A 22,390-nucleotide genomic window follows, 5' to 3' on the forward strand; every position below is an offset into this window, starting at 1 on the left:
GCAACGCAAACTCCAGGTCGGGGCGGCTGCTGAGTGGACAAGCCCCAGTCTTTCCTTCAGCGGCTCCGAAGCTCAGCGTAGAGCCCTATGTGGGCAGCGGGGAGGTAGCGAGGCTGATGCGGGACATGGGTGCCGCACACCCGCCCACTCCCGGGAACCGGCGGTCTCGGCCGCAGCAGGGCGGTACGCGCTTATCCGCCGCGTGGGGGGGGGAGGGGAGGTTGGAAGGCTGCGCGCTCTCGCCTGCGCGGCGGGCTGTGGGGGAAGCGCCCCGCTCCGGGACACGGCGTGGGAGGGGCGGGCGCAGGGAGGGGAGGGAGAGGCTGCCGATACTTGTGCTGCTGCTGCTGCGTGGTGGGGAGAGTGCAGAAACTGGAGCTGTCGCTTTAAATCCCGTCCCAAGGGGCGTGGAAGGGGCCGTGAGGGGGGCTGAGCGCGCGCGCGGCATCTCCGTGCGCTCCGGCGAGGCAGCGGTGCTCTGGCTGGCGGGGGCGCTCCGGGGGCTGCCGTGTGGGCAGCGGTCGGTCAGGAGCGGAGTTGTTTCCGAGGGAGTCGGGGGTCCTTCTCGGCGGCCCGCCATGGCCATGTCTCCGTGCAGCAGCGGCGGTGTTTCCTCCTCGTCGGTTTTGGGTGCGGACGCGGGGCTGGAGATCCGCACGCGCTCCGTGGAGCAGACGTTGGTTCCGTTGGTGTCGCAGGTAGAAATCCCGCACCACCGAACCTGTCCTCTCTCCCCCAGCCGGGGGTAGGGCGGGAGGGAGCTGTTCCGACCGCCGGCGGAGGCATGGCGCGGGCCGGCCCGGTTGCCCCGTTCCCGGCCGGGTCTGAGCTTGGCCGCGGCAGAAGTTTGTGCCCTCGGGTCTCGCCGCTCTGTAGTTCCCGTGTTTCCGGCGGCTCAGGCGGAGGCAGCTTCGCTTTGCTGCGCCCCCTCCCTCCTCTTCTTCTCAGCCAGCATCCCGGTCCCGGGGGTTCCGCTGAGGTTGAGTCCCGCCATCCGGTACAGGACGGGCGGCTCGGTGAGCGGCTGGGGGAAGGGGGCGATTTTCCGCTCATTCAGGGCCCTGTGTGGGGAAGGGAGCGGTAATAGCGCTCCCGGAGGCTGGCGGGCTCCGAAGGGGCACCTGGGGGGACGGGGCTGGGGGAAGCGTGCCCTCTGATACCTGTCCCCCGGTAAAACTCCTGGCGCCGAAGTTTCCCGCAAGGTTGCGGTGGCGTTGCGTAACGCCTGCGGCAAGCCATTGCGTTGCCATAGGTGTTTTTCAACCCGGGATGCTGCGGTTTGGAGGGCAGGAGCTGGGGCACAGCGTTGTTTTGGCTTCTCCTCGTGTGCCGGAATGGTGAATTGGTTTGGTGTGTGATCTGCGCGGCTGGAACCATTAAAGTTGCTCTTGCAACAAAAGTATTTCACCTTCTGTGTTTCCTTGGCTTCTCAAATCTCTTGCCTTCGGTTTTTCAGCTTGTAAATATTCTCGTTTTCTAATTTTTTGATGCTGGTGAAAGCAGTCGATTTTCAGGGAATTTGACTAAACATAGTTGTTTTCACTGCCAGGCCTGAATGTTTTTCATTGCACTGTTGCATTGATTTGCGTTCTCATCACATCCGAAGATATTACTTGAATTTTAAAAAGCTAAATAATATGTAAACTGTGCTTTTGTGACCTCTTAATGTGTAAGTTACCACATAGTGCTAACTGGGCTTAAAAGCCTGATTTTTTTGTTTTGTTTTGTTTTTTTACCTAAAGTGATCTTAAGTGGTGAATATATGTGATTCTTTAAGTGGTAAATATGTGCAAAACGCTTCGTTTTATTAGCTCCTAAGTTACAAAATTGGAGTTCAATATACCTAATAAAATTGCTCTTTTTTGTGTACATTATTCTGATTCGTTATTTTTCAGCATCTTCTTTATAGTATTTTTGTGCTTTTAAATACGGATTATAAAAGTTAGCAGGTAGAAACCTATGTGTACATCCACGCAAAGTCTTTATATGATGTGTGGCATCCATACAAAAATCATTAGCCCTAGTGATGTCTTGTCTATACTAACATAGCCCATCTGGAAGCAGACTTTTGTGAGCTTTATTTTGCATTTGTACAGCCAGGCATCAGGAAAGGTTTGCAGTAGGGTAATTGAGGTTCTGTGCTTACCAGTGCAGTCAGTTGTCCTCTGTTTAAAGAAATCTCCATCAGTTCAAAGAAGCCCATCTCTGGGATTCAACCACTTGCTTGAAGGCGAAGTCAAATTTAAGTTCAATGAATTTTCCACTCCTGAAACAATTCAGGGAGTTAAAATATTGAGTCTACTTTTAGGAAGCTTGAAAACAAACGAACAAAACAATTGCAGAGGGTAAACTTAATTACAAAAATTTAAATTCTTACTCTTAACAGATATCTGTGAAGAATTCTTATTCTTCTGGAATAAAAATGGTGGTCTTGAATGTGGATTCATTGTACCTGTAACATGTCATGCATGATTTTTTGTTGACCACAAAACCTTGTGACTATGTCTTCCAGAAATGTTCCTCATCTTTCACAATACAAGGTGTCTGAGCATTTCTGAATGCTCAGAACTTACTCTTTTCCTGGTGAAGTGCTCTGAACTTCAGAGGAGGTTGTTCCCTTGAATGTGGGGTACAGAGAGTTCCAGGCTAAAGTTGATGATGATGTCAGCTGTAGGGCATTCCATTGGGTACATTTAGTGAACCGCTTACTCTACTGTTTTATGAATTCTTTCTTTACTGTTTCTTGTAGATTGTTAAGTAGAGGTCTTGCTGTTAAGTTTAGGTTTTCTTTGTTTGGGTATTTTTGCAGAAATGGTGTTTATTAATATAGATTACAGTATTTAACTTGTTTTTATATGCTGATACACATACATGAGCTGTGTATCTGCAGTAATGTTTGGGACTATATTTTTCCATTTGTACAAAATACACTTGCAAAGAGTTTTGTTTTCTGAAGTAAATTTCTGGCACCCTTTTCTTAAAAGTAGAGAAACACTTACATTTGTATGCTACTATACTACTGAAAAAAGAAATATTCAGAGCATTGTTATTGCTTTTCACTACTTATTTTAAGCAAAGAAAACAATAGGCTGCTGTGTCTGTCAGACTCGCTTTCAATCTTTGTTTAACTAAAGCCTTTTTTTTTTAGCAAAGAAAAAGTCTGCGTAGACTCTTAATTGATGCACTGTTTAGTGCATTGTACTAATTGATGTATAATGTAAATGTGTATTTGACAGTTTGCTCTTGTTCTGTAAATGTGGTCTTTTTTTTAATTGCACTTTGCAACTTGTTTGTCTTATAAATGGAGACTACATAGTGTAAGAGAATATTTGCTGCCAGCAGTGCTAGCAGATTCCTGCTTTCCTGGCAGGAGAAATTACTCTCAGAATAATTGCTAGGCATGTCTATTAATAAACTTTTTTTTTTAAAGCTTAGTATTTATTAACTTGCACTTGGTCTTCATTTTACCTGAATCTATTTAGAGCCTCTTGTGGTCCTTTTATAATAGGGCTACAACTGACAAAATAGGACTGCAAACTCAAGCCACAGTATTCCGTATTTACTAATATTTCTTTCTAACTGTCTACAAAGCCATACTCTGGAGAGAGTCATTCAAAAATATAGCACAAAGCATATGTGATAAAGTTTAAAAAATATGGTTTTAGGAGTCAAAACCTACCATTTTTTCAGAATAAGTAGAATTCTCTTTTTCTGGATAGGTGCCTTTATTTCAGTGTTTCACATGTAAATAGTACAGTTTTCTTCTAAAATCTAGATATCTCCTTTGTTCCTACCATTTCCAGTCTAATCAATGTTGGTTTAGATTTCTTTTATGGAAAGTTTCTGGCAACACACGTCAGGAAGGGTGGGCAAAGCAGTTAGTGCTTACTCCTTTAATAGCAAATTGTTGAAATAGTTGAGGAAAGGCCAAGGGGAAAAAATCACTTTCCAGGATGTGGCTCCACCAGGGACATCCTCAGCTGCCATTACATATCTGTTTGCTAGTCTAGCAGTGATCAGGTATCTTCACAGCTGTAGGAGTTGGTCTGGAAGGAGCTGTTTTRAGGAACCATTATGAGAAATTTCAGAAGAAGTATTTGTAAAACTTCACAATACAGCACATGGAAGAAATCCACTGAGATGGAACTCTGAACTGATATTTGTCTATATATGTTCCTTGGAAAACAAAGACAGTTTTCACAGTTGATAGTAACCTGTCCTCCAACCTCCTGTGTATAGAACTTGGGATTACATCTAGCTTCTCGACTTTCAGAATGTCCATTTTGTCATAGGCGCTTTGGAAAATGAATGTGAGCAAAGCATGTTGAGTAACATGTAGGCAAACTTTCTTGTTATGAGAGATTCTGTCAGAGGTTTTGGAATTGGTTTGACCAATGTATTTAAAGCAAAAACTTAACTACAAAAAGCCCCTGATATCAGTGTTTCTGAAATTTGGTTCCTAAGACTAAGATCTGAATAAGTTAACGGTGGTGTTATCTATTTCTTTTCTAATAAATCCTAATGTTTGTTTTTTGACAGCTGTTGAGTGTTGGTCTGATGTTAGTAGTGTCTTTACAGCCATAGTATGCTTACAATCAGTTTGGTGAGATACATACTGGTTAAGGGGATGATAAAGTAGGTAGAAAAACCAGCTGGATTATTGGGCTCAAAGGACAGTGACCAGCGAGTGGTACAAAGTCCAGCTGGTGGTCAGTTACCAGTGGCATCCCTCAGGGACTGATACGGGGCCAGTACTGTTTAACATTGTTGTTAATAACCTGGACGTTGGGACTGCATGTACATTTAGCAAGTGTGTGGACAATACTAAACTGGGGGAGTGTCCAATATGCTGCAGGTCAGGGCTGCTAGACGGAAGGGCCTAGACAGGCTGGAAACATGGTCTGTCAGGAAGTTCATGAAGTTCAACAGTGCACAACACCATGTAACCAGCTGGGGGGGTCAACTGCCCAGAGAGAACCTTTTCAGGGAAAGGCACAAAGAACCCAGTGGCCAACCAGCTGAACAAGAGTTGGCAAAGGCAGCCAGCTGCATGCTGGCCTTCTTATTAGCAGGAGTGTAGCCAGCAGGTTGAGAGAAGGGATTCTTCCCTTTTAATTGGCACTTGTGAGACAGCATCTGGAGTACTGTGTGCCCTTTGGGGGTGCCCAGTACAAGATGGACATTAACGTAGTGCAGCATGTGACATAATGTTGGCAAGTTGTTCCTTTTTCATTTTATCTAATTGTTTTATGGCCTCTTCTATAGTCAATAGATTCCATGCAAATTCTGAGTCCATCACAAAGATAGATTCAGCTATAGGGTTCTTTCACTTTCTTCTGTAATTCAGCATGAACATGAATAGCTACCCTGCTCTGTCCTATTTTCTGCCAAAAGGATGGGGCAAAGCTATGTTAGGGAGGTAACTGAGTATAATGTCAGGCATATAGTCCTGAAGAAATGAAGTGAACTGTAAGACCTAATAGGTTACTTTTGGTTAGTAGAACTGATATTATTCTCTGTGGAATTGAACAGACTTATTCTGTTGCAGAGAGAGTCTTAACAGAGATGTGTAAAATTGTAGGCATAGAGTTCAGTCTGCCACTTTCCATGATATTGGTTTTTGAATTTTGTCTGTAGGCTAACACTGTGTTTGGGAAAGCTGTTCTATGGTCTCATTTGCCCTAGATGTTCTCAGATGCCTGGAAACTACTAGGCTGCTTGTGTTGTACCTTAGAGGAGCAGAACTCAGAATAGTAACTTACATTCAGTTCTTCARTATACCTGTCAATGTGAACCTTACTATGTCTCCTTACTGAAGGATATTTTTTTTCTGGATTTAGGAAAGGGGCTTCATAAGACTTATTTTTGGGGGATGTATGCATGTATTGCTCCAACACTGACCAAAAAATTCCAAACCTATGTGAGAGGTTTGTATATGATAGGAGTGACATAAATGTGACTTTATTATAAGTGCTCATTTCTTCTAAACTTGGTAGTTGCAAAGCTAGTAATCTTGGATGTTAATCAGTCATGGATTTGTCTTAATGGCATTTTTTGCTAAAAACTTTAGAATGCAGAGTTGTATCTTTAAAAGAGTACAGTTAGACTTCTAACCTGATATTGACAGCTTTTTATTCTTGGAATCCTAAAATAACCGGGGAAAAAAATTGTTTCCCTATTTGATTTCATCCACCCTTCTTCCACATCATGCGTCAGTCTTACATACATTCTGATGCTTGAATGTCTGTAGTCATAGTAGTGTGTTGACTGCAGGCTCATCTACTTTGAACTTTTTGCAGATCAAATACATTCTTTTTTGTTTCTTTACAGACTGAATAGAAGCGTCTCTAATATGTGCTCTTATCTTTCTCTGGCTGGCATTTTTAAAACTAATGAATATGTGCAGTCTTATTCCCTTCCTGAACTTCAGTATTCAGTCCAAGCTCTTATCCCTTTCAATTTACTTGCATTTCCTGTCCAGTAGACAAACTGAGAGATCTGTTCTAGCAAGTCCCTTGCCTGCTTTGTTTCCCATTTTTTGGTACCTCTAGGTCTTTCCCTTCCCCACCTCCAAAGTTTCTTAAGTTGTTGGCTACTCTTGTTCCTGTATGGGGCCAAGGCTGGGACTCAGCTCCTTCAACTCTTCTTGGAGGATGGGAAAATTCCTTCTTGAAAAAAGTAGGATAATCTATGTTTGCCTTAAACTCCTTGCTTTCTGCTGTGCACCTGAGAAAAATGTAATGAGCACTTCTCTTCTAAAATACTTCATGAGTGCCAGTCTTTATCCTTCAGTGTCTTTAAAAATTCTGGTAACTCACAAACCAACTCTTTGAGAAGCTGCTTTTCTCCTTTTCCAGTATTTTCTTCTGTGTAGATTAGTTTGTTGGCCACTTTGGACTTGAGACCCAACATTGCTGTTAAGTCATAAACGTATGAATTGCCGCACAGAGACTTGCGTTGCAACTTGTACTGAGTGAAGCAAACCTCCTGTTAAACTCTTTAGTATACATCCTGTACTGCAGATAAACTGTGCCATGGATGCAGAGTCACACAAGTTAATTCCACAGCTACATCTGCAAGCATATGGTCTGCTGCCTTTGTACAGAGTTACACCTCATTACTCTCAATTAGTCACTAACTTGTTGACTCTCCTTCCCCCTCTGATTCCATAGGTATTGTGGATTAAGTTATAAGCTTGTGTTCTGTGTTATGAAACTCTTGCTGCATACAAATGTACTTCTGCTGGAAAACTAGGCTTGCAGAAGTTCAACTGTTATTTAGAGGAGGAGCCTGCGCTGGGTACTCTGTCCCATTAGGTGCCTGCTTCTTTTTCTTTGATTTATGTAGGAATGTTAACCATCTGAGTTTGTCATCTGACAAATGCGGATGATGTGATTCTGTCAGTTGCTGTACATTCTCTACTGCATCTCTGGGCTGGTGTAGTTGTAGCTTTCTTCTTACTGATGCTAGTTTTTAATTAGCAGCTGTTTAATCTTTGAAGCTAGGTTGTTATGAAGTACTGAAGGGGCAGCAGATAATGCTATTTACAGTTGTGTTTTTTAAGGTATGTTGGAGAGCATGGGAGTACTTTAGTTAGAATGTTTTAATCATATAAATGAAATAATTTCCTAATATTAGGATATCATTAATGATATTCTACTTTATGAGGAAAAAAAGATATTTGAACATTTTCTCACAAGAGTAATAGTATTGCCATGAAACAGCTATAGTCTTAGTTTTTTTCTTTTGCCCCTTGGATGGTGAAAAGGACTTTAGGTTAAGCTTACCTTTTGTGTATGATGCACAATACCTTATTCTGATACGATAAATGAGTTAAAGTAACATGTCAGCTGAAGTAAAGTACTTCATATTGACTTAGGTGAAAATCCGTTGGTCTTTTTTAATGGAATCTTATGTTTCAAAATATTTTTTATGTGATCTGATTTAATGGCTTTTGTATAGATGAAACAAATTTTTGTGGTTCTTGGGCAGTAACCACTTTCTGTGAGTATTAAATCTCAACTGCCTCACAGTGATCCTACACGAAAAGAAGTAGACTAGCTTTCTTACTATTCAGCATTGTTAACAGATGGTTTTAGACAGATTAGGTGCTAAAATCCCCAAAGGATGAATTATGAATTAATAATTGCAAACAACTCTGATTATAGTTTTTTAAAGCTGCTGCATGGTAATATGATCCTGTTACTTTCTGCATGGATTTATTTTACTTTCATGAATTCATGGATAAAGCATAACCCTTACTGGATAGAGCCTTATACAATCTTTGTTACTCTTCAAGTTGTATTTTACTTGGTTAATAGCCTTGTTCAAAACTAGTGGGATTACTAAGTAGTAATGATAGAATCTGGTCCCGACTCATAACTCTTAATCTACTCTATTACAAATAGCAAGTGGGATGATTTCTTATTTTAAACATAAAATGAATTATCAAATGGTAAGGTAACTCTAAACACAAAGTTACAGAAATTGTATATGAACAAATGCTGAGGTCTTTTCACAGGTATATGGTAAAAATAAAAATTTTGCAGTCACTTTTGTCTTTGAGCAACATTTTGTATTGACTTTTTGATTAAGCGGAATGAGTGTAACCAACTAGTGTGCTAAACACACACAAATTATTTATTTTCAAGTAAGAGTAAAGCTAAAAATGGGATCTGGTAGCTTAATATAGTAAACCCTGTGTTTTTTATTCACAAGTGTCAAAATTCTTTAGAAAGCTAATACTGTCCAAAGTTGCAAGTGCTTGAAATGCAGAAGATAGACCAGTGTATGGAATATTCCTTTTCATTATCAAAGATTCCACATTGCAACTCAGGGATACATATAAATATTCTTAATTCTTACAACTGAATGAGTTTTTGTTGATCTTGATCATGTCAAGGAAGCAATCAAAAGAATGCACAGGATCTTGAACAGAAGTGAATAAGAGAGCAGTTCCTGGATTATATGCATTTTGGTTTCTTTTAAACTCCTCTAGGTGGATAATAGTTTCATTTGTGTAGCCTTTTCCAGAGCACATCTCACTTCTCTGTTAATTCCTAGGTAAGTAAGTGCTTTTCAGGAAGAGATATGAGGTGTTATTCTGAAGTAGTATGTGAAAATGCTGCTAAGGAAGCCTTCTCTAAAAGAAGACTCGGAACCTTCCTGTCTGCAACATTCAGTGCAAGACAGTTTGAGTAGCTGATATTCATGCCAGTGAAACTGCCTGTTGATGGAGCCAACAAGCAACTGTATTCCACATCATTAGGAGCCAGTCCCAAATTGAACTGAAAGAGTTCTTAATTGCAGGCGATATCAGTACTTTGTTCCTATTACATCCTTTATTACAATATCTGAATTCTTAGTTTCACAAAAGACACTCTTATTGAATAAGAGAAACTCAGAGCTGGCTATGAATGATGTAAGCATCCACAGGCATTGTTTGCACAAGCAGTAAATTTTAGGTATCAAAACAAAAGCAAGTTAGGCAGGAAAGCCACAATGATCATGTTAGTAAATTAAGTTATTTCTGAGACTTGTGTCTCTCTGCTGAAAACATGTCTGCATCTGTTTCAACCACATCTGAAAGAGTACGTTTTAAACAACAAACTTCCCTCTAAGTTGGTTTGTTTTCTTAAACTTGTTCAAGCACAGGTTCTCTAGGTGCAGAATGAAGAAAGGTAATAGCTTTATGAAATCTACCTGTTTAGGTAAGAATATGCTGAACTGGAGGGCAGTGGGAGAGGAGGAAAATGTTCTTTTGTTGGCTTGTACATACCTAAAACAGATTATTGGGTCTGTTAACTCATGTTTGCTTTTTAAGTTATGCAGTCTTGCACTTCAGCAAGACTTAAAGACAGTAGTTAGAGGCTTGTTCACAATGAAAAGTACATTAAATATCTCTTTATTTTTGGATACATTTTAGGATAAATACATATTTTCTGATGTTCAGTGTACTTGTTGATGCACATACATAATCAGAGTTGTGATGAGACGTCTATGTGACAATTCTGCTTGTTGTCCTTATGGACTGGATGTCAAATGCTAGCTGCCGCTTCTGTGCTCTCTCACATGTATGCTTGTATTCCATAGCAGATGTAGGTGTCAGGATAGTGTGTGCTGCTGTCTGACTAAATGAGGCTATGAAAACCTAAGACCTATTGAGATACAGTAATTAAAGTGCAATATTAGAAGTAGTTACCCTCCAACTCAATATTAATTACTAAAAGCATGAGTGGTTTAGGGAAGGCTGCTTGTTTTGACCAAATGTGCTACATATGATATCAAATGTGGCAAAATTTGCTTTGCAGCAGGCTACTGTTGTAGGTTTTGTAGCTTCTTGTCTCATATGCAGTGCTACTGCATTTTCTTGGCAAAGGCTTTCCGTTGTTGTCATTCCCTTATTTTCATAATGGTAGAAAATTCCTTTTTGAAATTCCTTTTTATAGGATAGAAGGGAGAAAATACACAAAACAGAAGAGGAGCAAATACTACAGGACTATAACTAGTCCTCGTTGTACAGAGAAAATATCTTTGAATATTTGCTGTAGCAAGAAGAGAAAAATGATTAGGTTGAGGCAGTAACAAATGTAGTTCATGCAAGTCTAAATCATCCTATGTACAGCATGGACAGTTGCCCAGGGAGGTGTTTGTAGAGTGCCTTCCAGCGTAACTTCTGTTTTTGTGGGAGTGGCTGTGAGATAGCTAGGTTTCCTTTGATCTTGTATATAGTAGTCTATAAATACTCCCTGAAACTAAGTCATGGAAGGATCGCTTAATTCTGTCATGCAAGACTTGATTGCACTGATAATAAATAGACATTAGAATATTTTTAGCTAAGCATGCTGTCGTGATGCTTCCTGTGAATGAAGTGTACAACAACTTAAATATCAGTATCTTAAGGCCTTCAAAAGGCTTTGAAAACAGTTGTTTGAGAACTGCTGCAATTGAACTTGTTTCTGTAAATATAAGGTGCATCTTGTACTTTGCTTAAGGCTATATCTTAGTTTCAGTAAAGGATATGGGAAAAGATCATTTTTTAAGGCTGCTCATAACAAATGACAACAGATGTAGCTGACAATTTATTGAGAGACAGCATACTCCTTAAACCAAGTATCTAGAATCTCAGATAAGCGTTCCRTGGGAATAGCATAAGAGCCCTATTTAACAAAATATAAGTGCCATCAAAAAGACTGCTTCCTTTCTAGCACTTGACCAGTAAATGCTAAAGGAAACAACATACAATTTTTTTTTTTTGCACAAAAAGAGTTTCAGATAATCTTTTTGCTTGTTAACGCCTGCCCAAACACCACAAATGCTAGTGACTAAGTGATATGCTATATGAAGACCACAAATTAAATATTCAGGAGTGTTAAGTTTGAAGTAGAGCTTAGATGATGTTCTTGGAGTCTTTAGGGTCTCTACTTCTAGGAAATCTGGAAGAAACACAGCTGTAATAATTCTGATGTGATGGTAACTGGATGGTAGCTGCTGGTCACAGTAGTGTGGAGGAAAAAGCAATTCTTTGTAATCTGAAATAGCCTTAAACACCAAAGGGTTTCACTAATTTGGTTTCTGATAGGCTCTTAGGGTGTCTTTGGAGGAAGATTGTTGGTTGGGGAGACAGTTCTCTCCCCCCTCCCTCCCTCTCCTCCCCTGGAAGAACGATGTACCTCAACAAAGTTCCTTCCATTCCAGTGTTAAAATAGTTACTGTAGTGGCTCCAATTTAGCTAGAACCAGAAGAAAGGATATTGCACAGCTAAGAGTTCACTATTCCGGAAGGTAGTTGCAAATCCTTAGCTGCTGTGTGTAGATCATAGGTTTCCAAGCTCAGATTAATCTGCAAATACAAGCTTCTTAAGTGGCTGGTGCTGTTGGTGGTACCTGCCAAGACAGCTGCTGCTTTTTGCCCCATCTAATGAGGTGGGGAATGAGGGGGGTGTCTTTTCCTGAAATCATGCAGAACTGCTCATCCCTATGAAGAGAATGCTGAAGAAGAGGTAGAATTTTAAACTTCACCCATATCTCTCTTAAAAGTATTTCTGAAAATGTTTACACCTCAATAAAGTAATTTAAATTGTGACATCTTAGTAGTTTTATCATTTACATGCCTCTACAGTAACATTTGGAATTAAAATGCACTTAATGATATGTGGTGGGTCATTATGGATGGATTTCTTTCATTCTACATTGTTAGTTTCATATGTATTTTTTGTGTTATGCTGAACATGTTCAAACATGTTCATGTTTTATTAAACATGTTATACAAACATGTTATATTTTATTAATATAAAATGATGCATGAGGCAAACTTGCAGCCAGGATGTGCATCCGGTTTATATTTTAGTTGTCTGAGGCCATGTTATTCTATATACTTTTGAAAAGCCAGTAACTGAAAGAGTGTAAAATTACTCCTTTCTTTGTATAGCATTGGATTAAGCTGTCTGCTTAAAAATCAGTTGAGGAAACATAGCTTTGTTGTGACCCTTATTCAAATTGGTTTCCTTCAGCATAGAGCAATTTGGGCTATTGCCCTCTGTACACTTACTGCCCTTCCCATTCAGGAACTAGCTAGCTGGGATTGTTAGATAAGCTGTTGTGAGGTATTTGGTAGCTTGTTATACCTGAAGGCCCTATAGTGCAAGAATTTGAGAGAACTGCATATTACAGCTGTTTTGAACCAAGTATCAATTTGATATTATTAATTTGAATTTCCACTGAAGTGATGATAATGTGGGGTTTTGTTTTTTGCTTGCCTTTTTTTTTTGTTTGTTTGTTTTTAATTAAGTTGGGGAATGTTATTCCTACTGTAGAGTGAACCTGAAGGTGTTGAGATGTTTGCTTAGTTTACTTTTTAGTAGGACCCTGTTTTCATCCTAAACCGGTATTTTCAGTGGATGGGCATCAGGAGTTCATAGGCTTTGGGGAGGAAGGTTGGTGAACTGGGAACTTACAGGGACGGATCTGTTGTATAAACCACAGAAAGTAGCCTTCCTTTAGAGCTTATTGCTTGGGTACAAATTAGAGATAGGAGGGCATATCTAAGAAGGCAGTGGGCAGAAGATGCATTTCTACAGTGATGTGTTGTACTAGGACAAAATGTTCTTCTGTCTCCTTTGCAATCCTTGGAAAGGGGAACACTCTTTATCTGGGAAGCCCTTTGCTTTTTCTGGCCTCTACTTTTTCAAAAGTGCTGTGGGGTTTTGTTTGTTTTTTAGTGCAAAGTGCCCTACAAACTATTGACACTTTCCACTGCAAAGGGGTTAACACTGCTAGTTTGACCAAGCCAGCCCCATGACTTGTAAAGCATTCTGCAAACTTTGCCAAGAAATACAACTCATTAAGTGATATGGCAGATGAAAGCCTTGGGCATTGATCAAATGATAAAGTAGAACAGTTCTTACACTGATTCCTTCTATTTCCTTGTTTCTGTTGTGAAAGTTACAGATGCAGCTTTTATACTCCTGCTATACCATAGGCTAGACTGGTAGGAGAATGCAGGAGTGAATGGCGTGGGATAAGTCAACTGTGATTAAACTAACATAGCTGAGGTGTTTAAACATGTCAGCAAAGTGATACATGTAATTCTGAGATTCCTTCTGTGGAGACATTTGAGCCCCTAGGGATGTAGTACTGATGAGTAGCCTTACAATGCAGTTCTGCAAGTGTTTTAGACTGCACTGTTGCTTGAAAGGAGCACTTCTGCCCATCTTCCTCTCTGCAGTCTGTACTCTTTCCCTTTTGCCACCAAAGCTATTCATATAGCTATGCAGTGAACTGGACTGGGAAATTGATTAGGGGTAAAGCTACACTAACAACCACCACCTCCTCCACAATTCGGTTTTAACCCACATCAGATAAATTCATTGCAAATATGAGAGAGGGGGAGAAGGACAGGCACGACTGCCTGTTCTGGCAACAGTGATGGCTTATTTGCTGGTTTAGGATATTTGAAACTACAGTGTTGGACTTATGTCCTGCATCTCAGAAAACTGGTGTTGTACCAAAAGTGTCAGGCTCCTATATTGTTTGTAATACAATTTGTAGTTAGTTAATTCTGACTGACTGAAATCCTGCACACTGTTCTCATGTTTTTTGTTTGCCTGAGTTGAAAAGCTACTTCTGCAAACCTGTCTTTCTCTTTGGGTGGAAAGGGTTCTCTTTTTGTTCATTTCTTCGTATTTGGTGTTCTGGTCAAATCGTCTCTTTTAGGCTGTATGAACCAGATGGTGATCTCTGGTCAGTGTGATCCAAGAAGTAGCACAGCGTACTACAGGGCAGAAAGGCTTATACAGAATGCAAAATTTAGAATAAGAATGCCCTCACAAACTGTTTTACTAACTTGCATCAAAACAACAACCTCTTTTAAATTCCAGAAAACTTGCAAGTAATTCAGGAAGCTTAAATTATGAGTACAGTGAATATTTTAGTGGTGGAGTGGACAGAATAGAAAATTTAGGATGGTTTCTAAAAAGTGAATGGTTCTTCTTTTTTAAAGACTGTGTTATTCCTCATTCCTTCTTAGTCTGTCTTATTCAGTTGGATAAAACATTTTTACAAAGGCTTCTTTCAGTAATAAGGGCTAGGCCTCCTGAGTCCTAGATGATGAGTGTGTGTAGTTACCTGGCAGCACAAAAACTTTGCAAGTTTTCTAATGTTGGCAAACCTAAAATGGTGTTGATATGCCATCTAGTAGACTGCAACTTTTACTGGGTCCATCTTAATGTGAAAGCCTGTTGAGAGATCTAGGGCAGTTTATTTTAATATTGCAACTGGGAAGGAAAAAAATCCCTCAATTCTTTTAAGAAGTGAAATGAGCTGACATCACAACAAATGAGCAACCTTAATTATACTCCTTTTTTTTTTGTCTTTCCTGTGGAAGAACTTAAATGATGCTTCATGACTCAACACTAAATTTTATTAGTAAAACGTGCTAAAAATCTATTACTGTGTTCAATTCTCATCTTGTCTTTAATATTAAAACTGCAATATCTTGTTGCTTATAATTCTAATAACTAACTCTTACTTGTTTACAGATAACTACCCTTATTAATCATAAGGATAAACCAAAGCGTTCAGACAAGACTCTACAAGCAATTCAGCGAGTGGGCCAAGCAGTTAACCTGGCGGTTGCAAGATTTGTTACCATAGGTGAAGCCATAGCTAACGAAAATCATGAATTGAAAGAGGAAATGAGTGTTGCTTGCATTGAGGCAAAGAGAGCAGGTATGTCATTACTGAAGACACTTGTAACCTCTTGTGTTTGTGCCACTTCTGCTTCTCAGTATGTTTAGTGTCAGGAATAAGGTAAGAAATTTAACTGGTTGTTTAATTGTTTGACTCTCTTGTGCTGGCTCATTTGAGGCCTGATTTGTTACCTGATCTTGTCACTTACTTATATATCTGTCATTTTATGAGGAAGGAATAGAATTGTGTGGTAGCTTTTATGTGATCTCTTGCCAAAAAGGAATTACCTGACTGCTGTTTATTTTATGATGCCACTACAAAGAAAGAACAGAATTTTGAGAATACAGGTTTAGAGCTTACTGTTAATTTAAAGTGGAGTTTTTAAAGTAACTTTGGTGTTAGACTGTTAAGGTCACTGCATTCTAAATCTGAATGAAGGTCAGTGTCAACCCATATTTTATCAGGACTCAGTAAGTTGACTCACTCTGGTAAAAATGAAAATCTTACAGTATTTGCCTTTTTGCTGGATCGACTTTATTACAAACTCTCTGATTGTGTGGATTGAATTTGAAATGCAGACAATGCCCTGAAAGCCCTTTTCTAAAGAAATAGTAGGTTACAATCTCTGGTACTGTAAAAGAATGTCAGTGTCATCTTAGAAACTACTTTCCTAGATGTTAAGTACTCTTCCTTGCACGATACTTTAGTGACTGTYAGCAAATGCATATTCTTAGGTTTGCAGTGCAGTCTTCAAGGTCACATCTGGAAGAACATTCCTTTTTTTTTTTTTTTTTCCCCCCCCCCAAATACATTCAGATAATGGGGAGTTCCGCTTGAAGTTTTTTCTCCTTTAGTAGGTAGAAGTAACTACAGGTGTGTGACAGATTTGTCTCTACTGAAGCCGCTGTAGGCAGAAAGTCTATCTTGAGATTCCAAGTAAAATGCTGACAAGCCTGAATAACCAAAGTCTACATTGATAATCTCAGCTGTTAGAAGACCAAAGCAGTCTGAACCTCCATTTCTTGTCTTGCCAGTTCGGTTTGGTGTGGCCAAGTGCTGTTTCCCAATCTGTTTACCCAGGAGAAGCTCAGAATCAAAACTAGTCTGACTGCACTGTTTTCTTTTACCAAATGGTTATACTCTCTTTATGTCACAAGATCTATTTCTTGTTATCCAGTGATGTGCCTCAGTCTAGAAGAGTGAGGATATAGACTGTTTAGTTTTCAGTCAAGCCTCAAATTTACCTTGTCATGGGTCAGTTATTCTTTCTGAGCTATTTCAGATCTAACTGAAGACTTGCATAGGATACTCAGTATACCGAACATGTTTACTGCCTGTTTTTTTGGTGGTTTTTTTTTGCATGTTCTTTTTTTTGGGGGGGGGGGTGTAGTTTTGTTTTCTTTTTGTTTTTTGGGGGGGTGGGTAGAGTTCCCACAACACTCTAGGAACTTGCACCAACCATGACTTACTACTTCAGGCACCAGGCCTTCTCATGGGGAAGGGAAAGGATTTGTGGGGAGCTGTAGTTTGCCTCAGCTATTTGAATTCTGTGAGGAGAGTATGGACCTGAAAACTTTTATTTTACCCTTGCAGAGCAGAGATAAAATGGAGAAGTAGATGAAGAAGAAGCCTCTCTAAGATAAACTTTGTATAAGTGGTAACTGCTTCTTGTTGACTGAGATTGTGCTAGGCATTTGTTTTTTCTTTGTTTCCAGTTGCAGAGTCATATTAAGTAAGCAAAAAATGGAGAACTATTCTGAAACCAGTTTCCTGTCACTTAAAATGTTCTATGTTGTAAAAATTATATATACAGTAAAGCAGTGTTGAGCAGTAACAATAAAGTGAAGCTTATGTGATTTCATGTGTAAAGCTTAACTCTGTAATTCTGGGTTAGAGAAGTTTTGTTTTTATTGTAATAAAATATTCACAAATGTGTAAGTAGCTAAATCTGACCACTTTCTCTCTTGTATTTTTTTGTTTTGTTTTTTTTGTTTTGTTTTGTTTTTGTTTTTTGGAAGTGTTGACGTTCCATGTTCTAATAGCATGGGCAGTGGAAAGCTCTTGCTGTTTAGGAACATATAGATTAAGGACATTCTTGGAGCGAGATAGTTCTGTTGTACTTCACTGCAGAGGATGTTTTGGAGCTATTTATACTCTATTTTAGCCAATAAATTAGATACTGCCTGAAAAATAAAGGGAGACATGAAGAGGAAGAAAAATAACTGCTAGATATAGAAGATATGTTTCAATACTAAAGGATTTAGAATGTGAAGTGTCTTAACTGCAGACAGATGTATGGAGTCTTTAAATTCATTGCATATCCTGCAGAGGCTTTGAAGGAAGAAGAATGTTGTATCTGACTCATGAAGGCTATAATCTGTTAACTGAAGTGTTTTAGACTTGTTATGGTGACTTCCTCATAATAAACTTTGTTATTTGATTGACTGAAATAAAATAGAATTCTAAAACAAACACTCCAGAGGGTCTTGTAGCAGATTTTTCCTAACACTATTCCTGCACTGTTTCAGTGTTTACAAAGGCAGTATAGTAGTGGAACGTATCTCAAAGAAGCACTTATCTAGATCCTCATCTGTGATTTTTTTTTTTTTCAAAATAAAGGAAAAACTGGTTAATTGAAATGAGAAAACACCTGTCAAGAATGAGTTAGTGCCATAACATTTTCAGTGCTTTTGCCTGTTGAATGTATGGCCCTAAAGGAAAGACATGAAGTAAAATGGAGGCAATAAACAGCTCTCTTGTATTTTTGCCTTTTCTTCCTTATTCCTTCCTTACAGAAGGAATAAATAAATAAGACTAAAAAGCAACAATTTAAAATGAATAAATATAGTAATTTAGGTTGGAAGGGACTTCTAGACGTCATCTAGTTCAGCAGGTCCAGTTAAAGCATGATGCTTAGGGCCTTGTCTGGTTGAATTCTAAGTACCTCCAAGAATGCAGGCTCTGCAACTTCTCTGTGCATCTCTCCCAGTGTTTGACCACCCTCATGGTGGAAAAAGCTTTTTCTTTTATTTTGACAAATTTTCCTGTGATCCAGCTTCTGCACATTACTACTTATTCTATCACCATGCACCTCTGAGAACAGTCTGTTTCTCTGTCTTCTCCATACCTGCCTGTTAGGTAACTGTAGAAAGCGGTAAGCTCTGCCATTAGCCTTCTCTTCTTAAGGCTAAACAAGCCCAGTTCCTTCAACCTCTCCTTTTATGTCACATGCTGCACTACGTTAGTGTCCATCTTGTACTGGGCACCCCCAAAGGGCACACAGTACTCCAGATGCTGTCTCACAAGTGCCAATTAAAAGGGAAGAATCCCTTCTCTCAACCTGCTGGCTACACTCCTGCTAATAAGAAGGCCAGCATGCAGCTGGCTGCCTTTGCCAACTCTTGTTCAGCTGGTTGGCCACTGGGTTCTTTGTGCCTTTCCCTGAAAAGGTTCTCTCTGGGCAGTTGACCCCCCCAGCTGGTTACATGGTGTTGTGCACTGTTGAACTTCATGAACTTCCTGACAGACCATGTTTCCAGCCTGTCTAGGCCCTTCCGTCTAGCAGCCCTGACCTGCAGCATATTGGACACTCCCCCAGTTTAGTATTGTCCACACACTTGCTAAATGTACATGCAGTCCCAACGTCCAGGTTATTAACAACAATGTTAAACAGTACTGGCCCCGTATCAGTCCCTGAGGGATGCCACTGGTAACCGACCACCAGTTGGACTTTGTACCAATCCTTTGAGCCCAATAATCCAGTTGGTTTTTCATGCACCTTTTTGTTCACTTATCCAGTTCATACCTCACAACTTAGTTATAGGGATGCTATGGGAGACCATGTCAAGGCCTTGCTAAAGTCAAGATTCACCACATTCATGGCTTTCTTGTTCACATTGGGAGACATCTCATCATAGAAGGCATTCAGGTAAGTCTTGTAAGTCCATGCCAGTTCTACCCAATTGCTTTTTTGTGCTTTCTATGGAAGTGGCTTCCAGGATGATTTTATTAATATTCCTAGAGACTGATGTGAGGAAGACTGGCCTGTAATTCCCTGAATTTTCCTCCATACCCTTCTTGAAGATGGGTGCGACAATTGCCTTTTTGCATCATCGTAATTCTCCCCTGATTGCAATCATCTTTCAAACATGATAAAAAGTAGCCTTACAGTGACACTGAACTGCTTCCTCAGCAACCTCAAATGCATCCTAATGTGTTCCATGGGGTTGTGCATACTCAGCTGATTTAAATGCGCCCTAACTCAGTCTTTTCCCTCAGACATGTCTTTTCCTCCTCATTCCCAGGGTACCATTCCTGTCCTGTAGTTGCAGATCTGCAGTCAGAGAAAGGAGTCTTTGTTTTGTTGTGAGAAGTCACAAGTTCCTAAAGCTCTGTAGAGCTGTTAACTGTCAGATGTTGCAGCTCTTTCTATGTTTTCTGATTACTTTTTGTAAGACAGGATGCTGCTTTTTAAAAAGGTGAATCCCTTAGTATAAGAAGAGGGCTAATGACATTGTGCATCTTTCTGTGGTTACCAAAAGCACTCTATTTTAGTTGCTTTTCATGTGTTGCTACAGCATTTTATCTTGTCATATATATTTTGGAAGGGTAAAGGAAGCAGTTGGGGTTAATTTCCAGACAACTTTGAACAGTTTCAGCTAGAAAATGGAGTGCTCTGAAATGAATTTGACTGTGGGGAAGGCAATGACCCATCTGTTTCAATGTTAAATGGTCTTCTTACCCAACTGAAGGCTTGTCTTGCAACTTCACTGTGAGTGTATCTGGCTCCCCTTATTGTTGTGTGGCTATTAGATATACTTTTATAAGTTTTCTTGCTTCTGTTCAGGCCCTTCAGCTATGGAACTCATTTTGTCATCCATCTCAAAGTGTATACTCCTCTTTTTGTCACACTCACGTACTTCTAATAGACTTTCTGATTATTAGTAAATGCTATTATCACCTGAATTGGTCCCAATAAGGTATAGAAAGTTTCCTGCCAGAACGCAGTATACCTATTCAGGCAACTTAAGAGTTCAGGGATTATAGTTGTCACAGGGAAGAAATCTGTACATAAACATTGTGAATCTTGGAGCTCTGTGTTTTGAAGGACTGTCAGGCCTTCCTTGTTCCATAGTACTTGCATATGGTATTTTCTGATTAATAATGCATCCACAAGTTCTTCATATGAAGTAAGATAGCTGGAGACTCGTAGCTTTATCAGTTTTTGAAGTGAATAGCTTATACATTTAGGTGAATTACCTTAGTTGAAGTTCTGTAGATAGGTCCTACTGGTCTCAATCAAATGTTCTAGGTATTATCTTCAGGGATGATCTACAGGTTAGTTGTGATTGATCATCTTGTCCTGCTTGCTAACAGAAAGTATGTCTTACGAGAGCTACCCTGAGTTCAGCCTCCTTCAGCAGTCTTTCTGCAGTTGTAGAACAGGAAACTGCCTTTCCTCCTATTCTGCTATTATCTAGGGTACTTAAAAAGATTTAATTGGATAGGGTCTTGTGATTCTCTCAGTAAACAAGGGGATCCATTGGCTGCATTGGAGTATGAAACTTTAATTACATTAAAAATATAGGTGGTCAAATAGCCCATTTTAACTATTACTGTATTGAATGATAGTGGGATAAAAAAATGTTTGTGAACTGAAAATGTGTTCTTTATCAGAGCTTCTTGCCTTTTTTCCTTTTCTGTCTCTGACAGCATACTGTTTGATGGTCTTCTCATGAACATAAAGTGCAGTAGTCTCATTACAATGCTTCAGTCCTATAAATTATTAAGTTGTTTGGAAGCTATTTATTCTTCATGCCTGTAGGTTTTAACATCAATATAAACCCCACAAATTATAGGAATACTAACTGGAATTTGGAAAATGAAAGGGAATTTGTAGTTCTTCCTTCCTTGCTGCATCTCACTCCTCCAGGATAATGGTACTGCCTGCGTAGGCATTGATTTGACTTTTGCTATTAAAATTGGAAAAATATCTCCCATGAGTGTTTCCTCACTCACTCCTGCCTCCTCCCCGGAAATTAGACTCTTTTAAGAAAATTGGTATGCCTTAGAAATGGAAGAATAGAGCAGTATTGAATAGTCAAAATTTAAATTTGGAGAGGGTGTCACCAACAGCCAATAAAAAGAAATAAAATCAAAAAATAAAAATAAAATGGAGTTGTAGATAAGTTTGAAACAGTTGTTTTATCCATCAAAGGTAAGAGTCAAGTGTGCTTAATGGCCTAGTTTCTTTTTTTATAACTATGAAWMTTTATTTATTTATTTATTTATGTTTCCCTACAGGTGAAACAATTGCAGAGCTTACAGATGTAGCAAGCTTGGATCATCCAGAATCTGATAGCCACATAACAATTTTTATGGACAAAACAGGCGTTGTAAAAGCTGCAAGGTTGCTACTCTCCTCTGTGACAAAGGTGCTTGTGTTAGCAGACAGAATAGTTATTAAGCAGATTATAACTTCCAGAAACAAGGTATTTGTAGCTTCTTTTTTCTTTTGTTTAACTGGTATCTGCAGTGAATGCAAGAGTGGGTACTAAATGAATTGTTATTTTCATTGTATTTCTAGGGAAAGTGCAAAATAAAGTGATTAAAGTAAATGTCTTATGTAAGTTTACCTACAAAATATGTGAAATGGTGGTAAGTCAGCAGGAATAAAATAAAAATTTGTGGTGAGTTTTTACATTTTATGTGACTAGGCTAGCACCATTCACTTAATCTGTTGGAAAAGAGGCTATGTTACTGTTTATTTAACTTTATATTTGTTGTGAGGTGGAAAGAATGTCAGTAAAATAGCTGATAAAATTCTCCTGGGTAAAGACAGGATGTTTCTACTGTCAGGAACAAGTCAAGAGCATTCTGAATGAATCTAAAGCAAAAAGCTGTGAAGCATGATGTTAAGAGTCAGTACTAGTGAAGATGGATTTATAGATTTAAAGTTCTGTGCAATTTAGCTTATGTCCATCTTGAAACTACTTAGTTGACTTAAATAACGCATGAAGGCCCACTTAACCTTAGTGCTTCATGTAATACACAATCTTGACTATAGGATACTCTTTTTTTTTCCTCCGATGTGCTAAAATAAAATTAGAAAAAACTTATGTTTAAAAAATGAGAGCCTTGTGGGGTTTGTTTCTTTTCCTTAATTTTCAACTCCTAATCCCATGTACAGCCCTTCTTTCCTC

The 22,390-nt window shown here is 39.3% G+C and overlaps 1 protein-coding gene across 2 annotated transcripts in view; it reads left to right on the top strand.

Annotated features, from left to right (window-relative positions):
* The first annotated feature begins 372 nt into the window (after positions 1-372).
* The window catches only part of CTNNAL1 (catenin alpha like 1), a 58,435-nt gene continuing 36,417 nt past the window's right edge, over positions 373-22,390 (top strand). For both annotated transcript variants that reach the window (XM_026081162.1, XM_026081163.1), the window contains exons 1-3: positions 373-698; positions 15,038-15,227; positions 21,492-21,679. In XM_026081162.1, the coding sequence (XP_025936947.1) occupies positions 579-698; positions 15,038-15,227; positions 21,492-21,679 (498 nt within the window). In that variant the 5' untranslated portion in view covers positions 373-578. The remainder of the gene's footprint in view (positions 699-15,037; positions 15,228-21,491; positions 21,680-22,390) is intronic.

This window comes from Apteryx rowi, unplaced genomic scaffold (genome assembly GCF_003343035.1).
Source record: "Apteryx rowi isolate R43461 unplaced genomic scaffold, aptRow1 scaffold_539, whole genome shotgun sequence".
Classification (NCBI taxonomy): domain Eukaryota; kingdom Metazoa; phylum Chordata; class Aves; order Apterygiformes; family Apterygidae; genus Apteryx; species Apteryx rowi.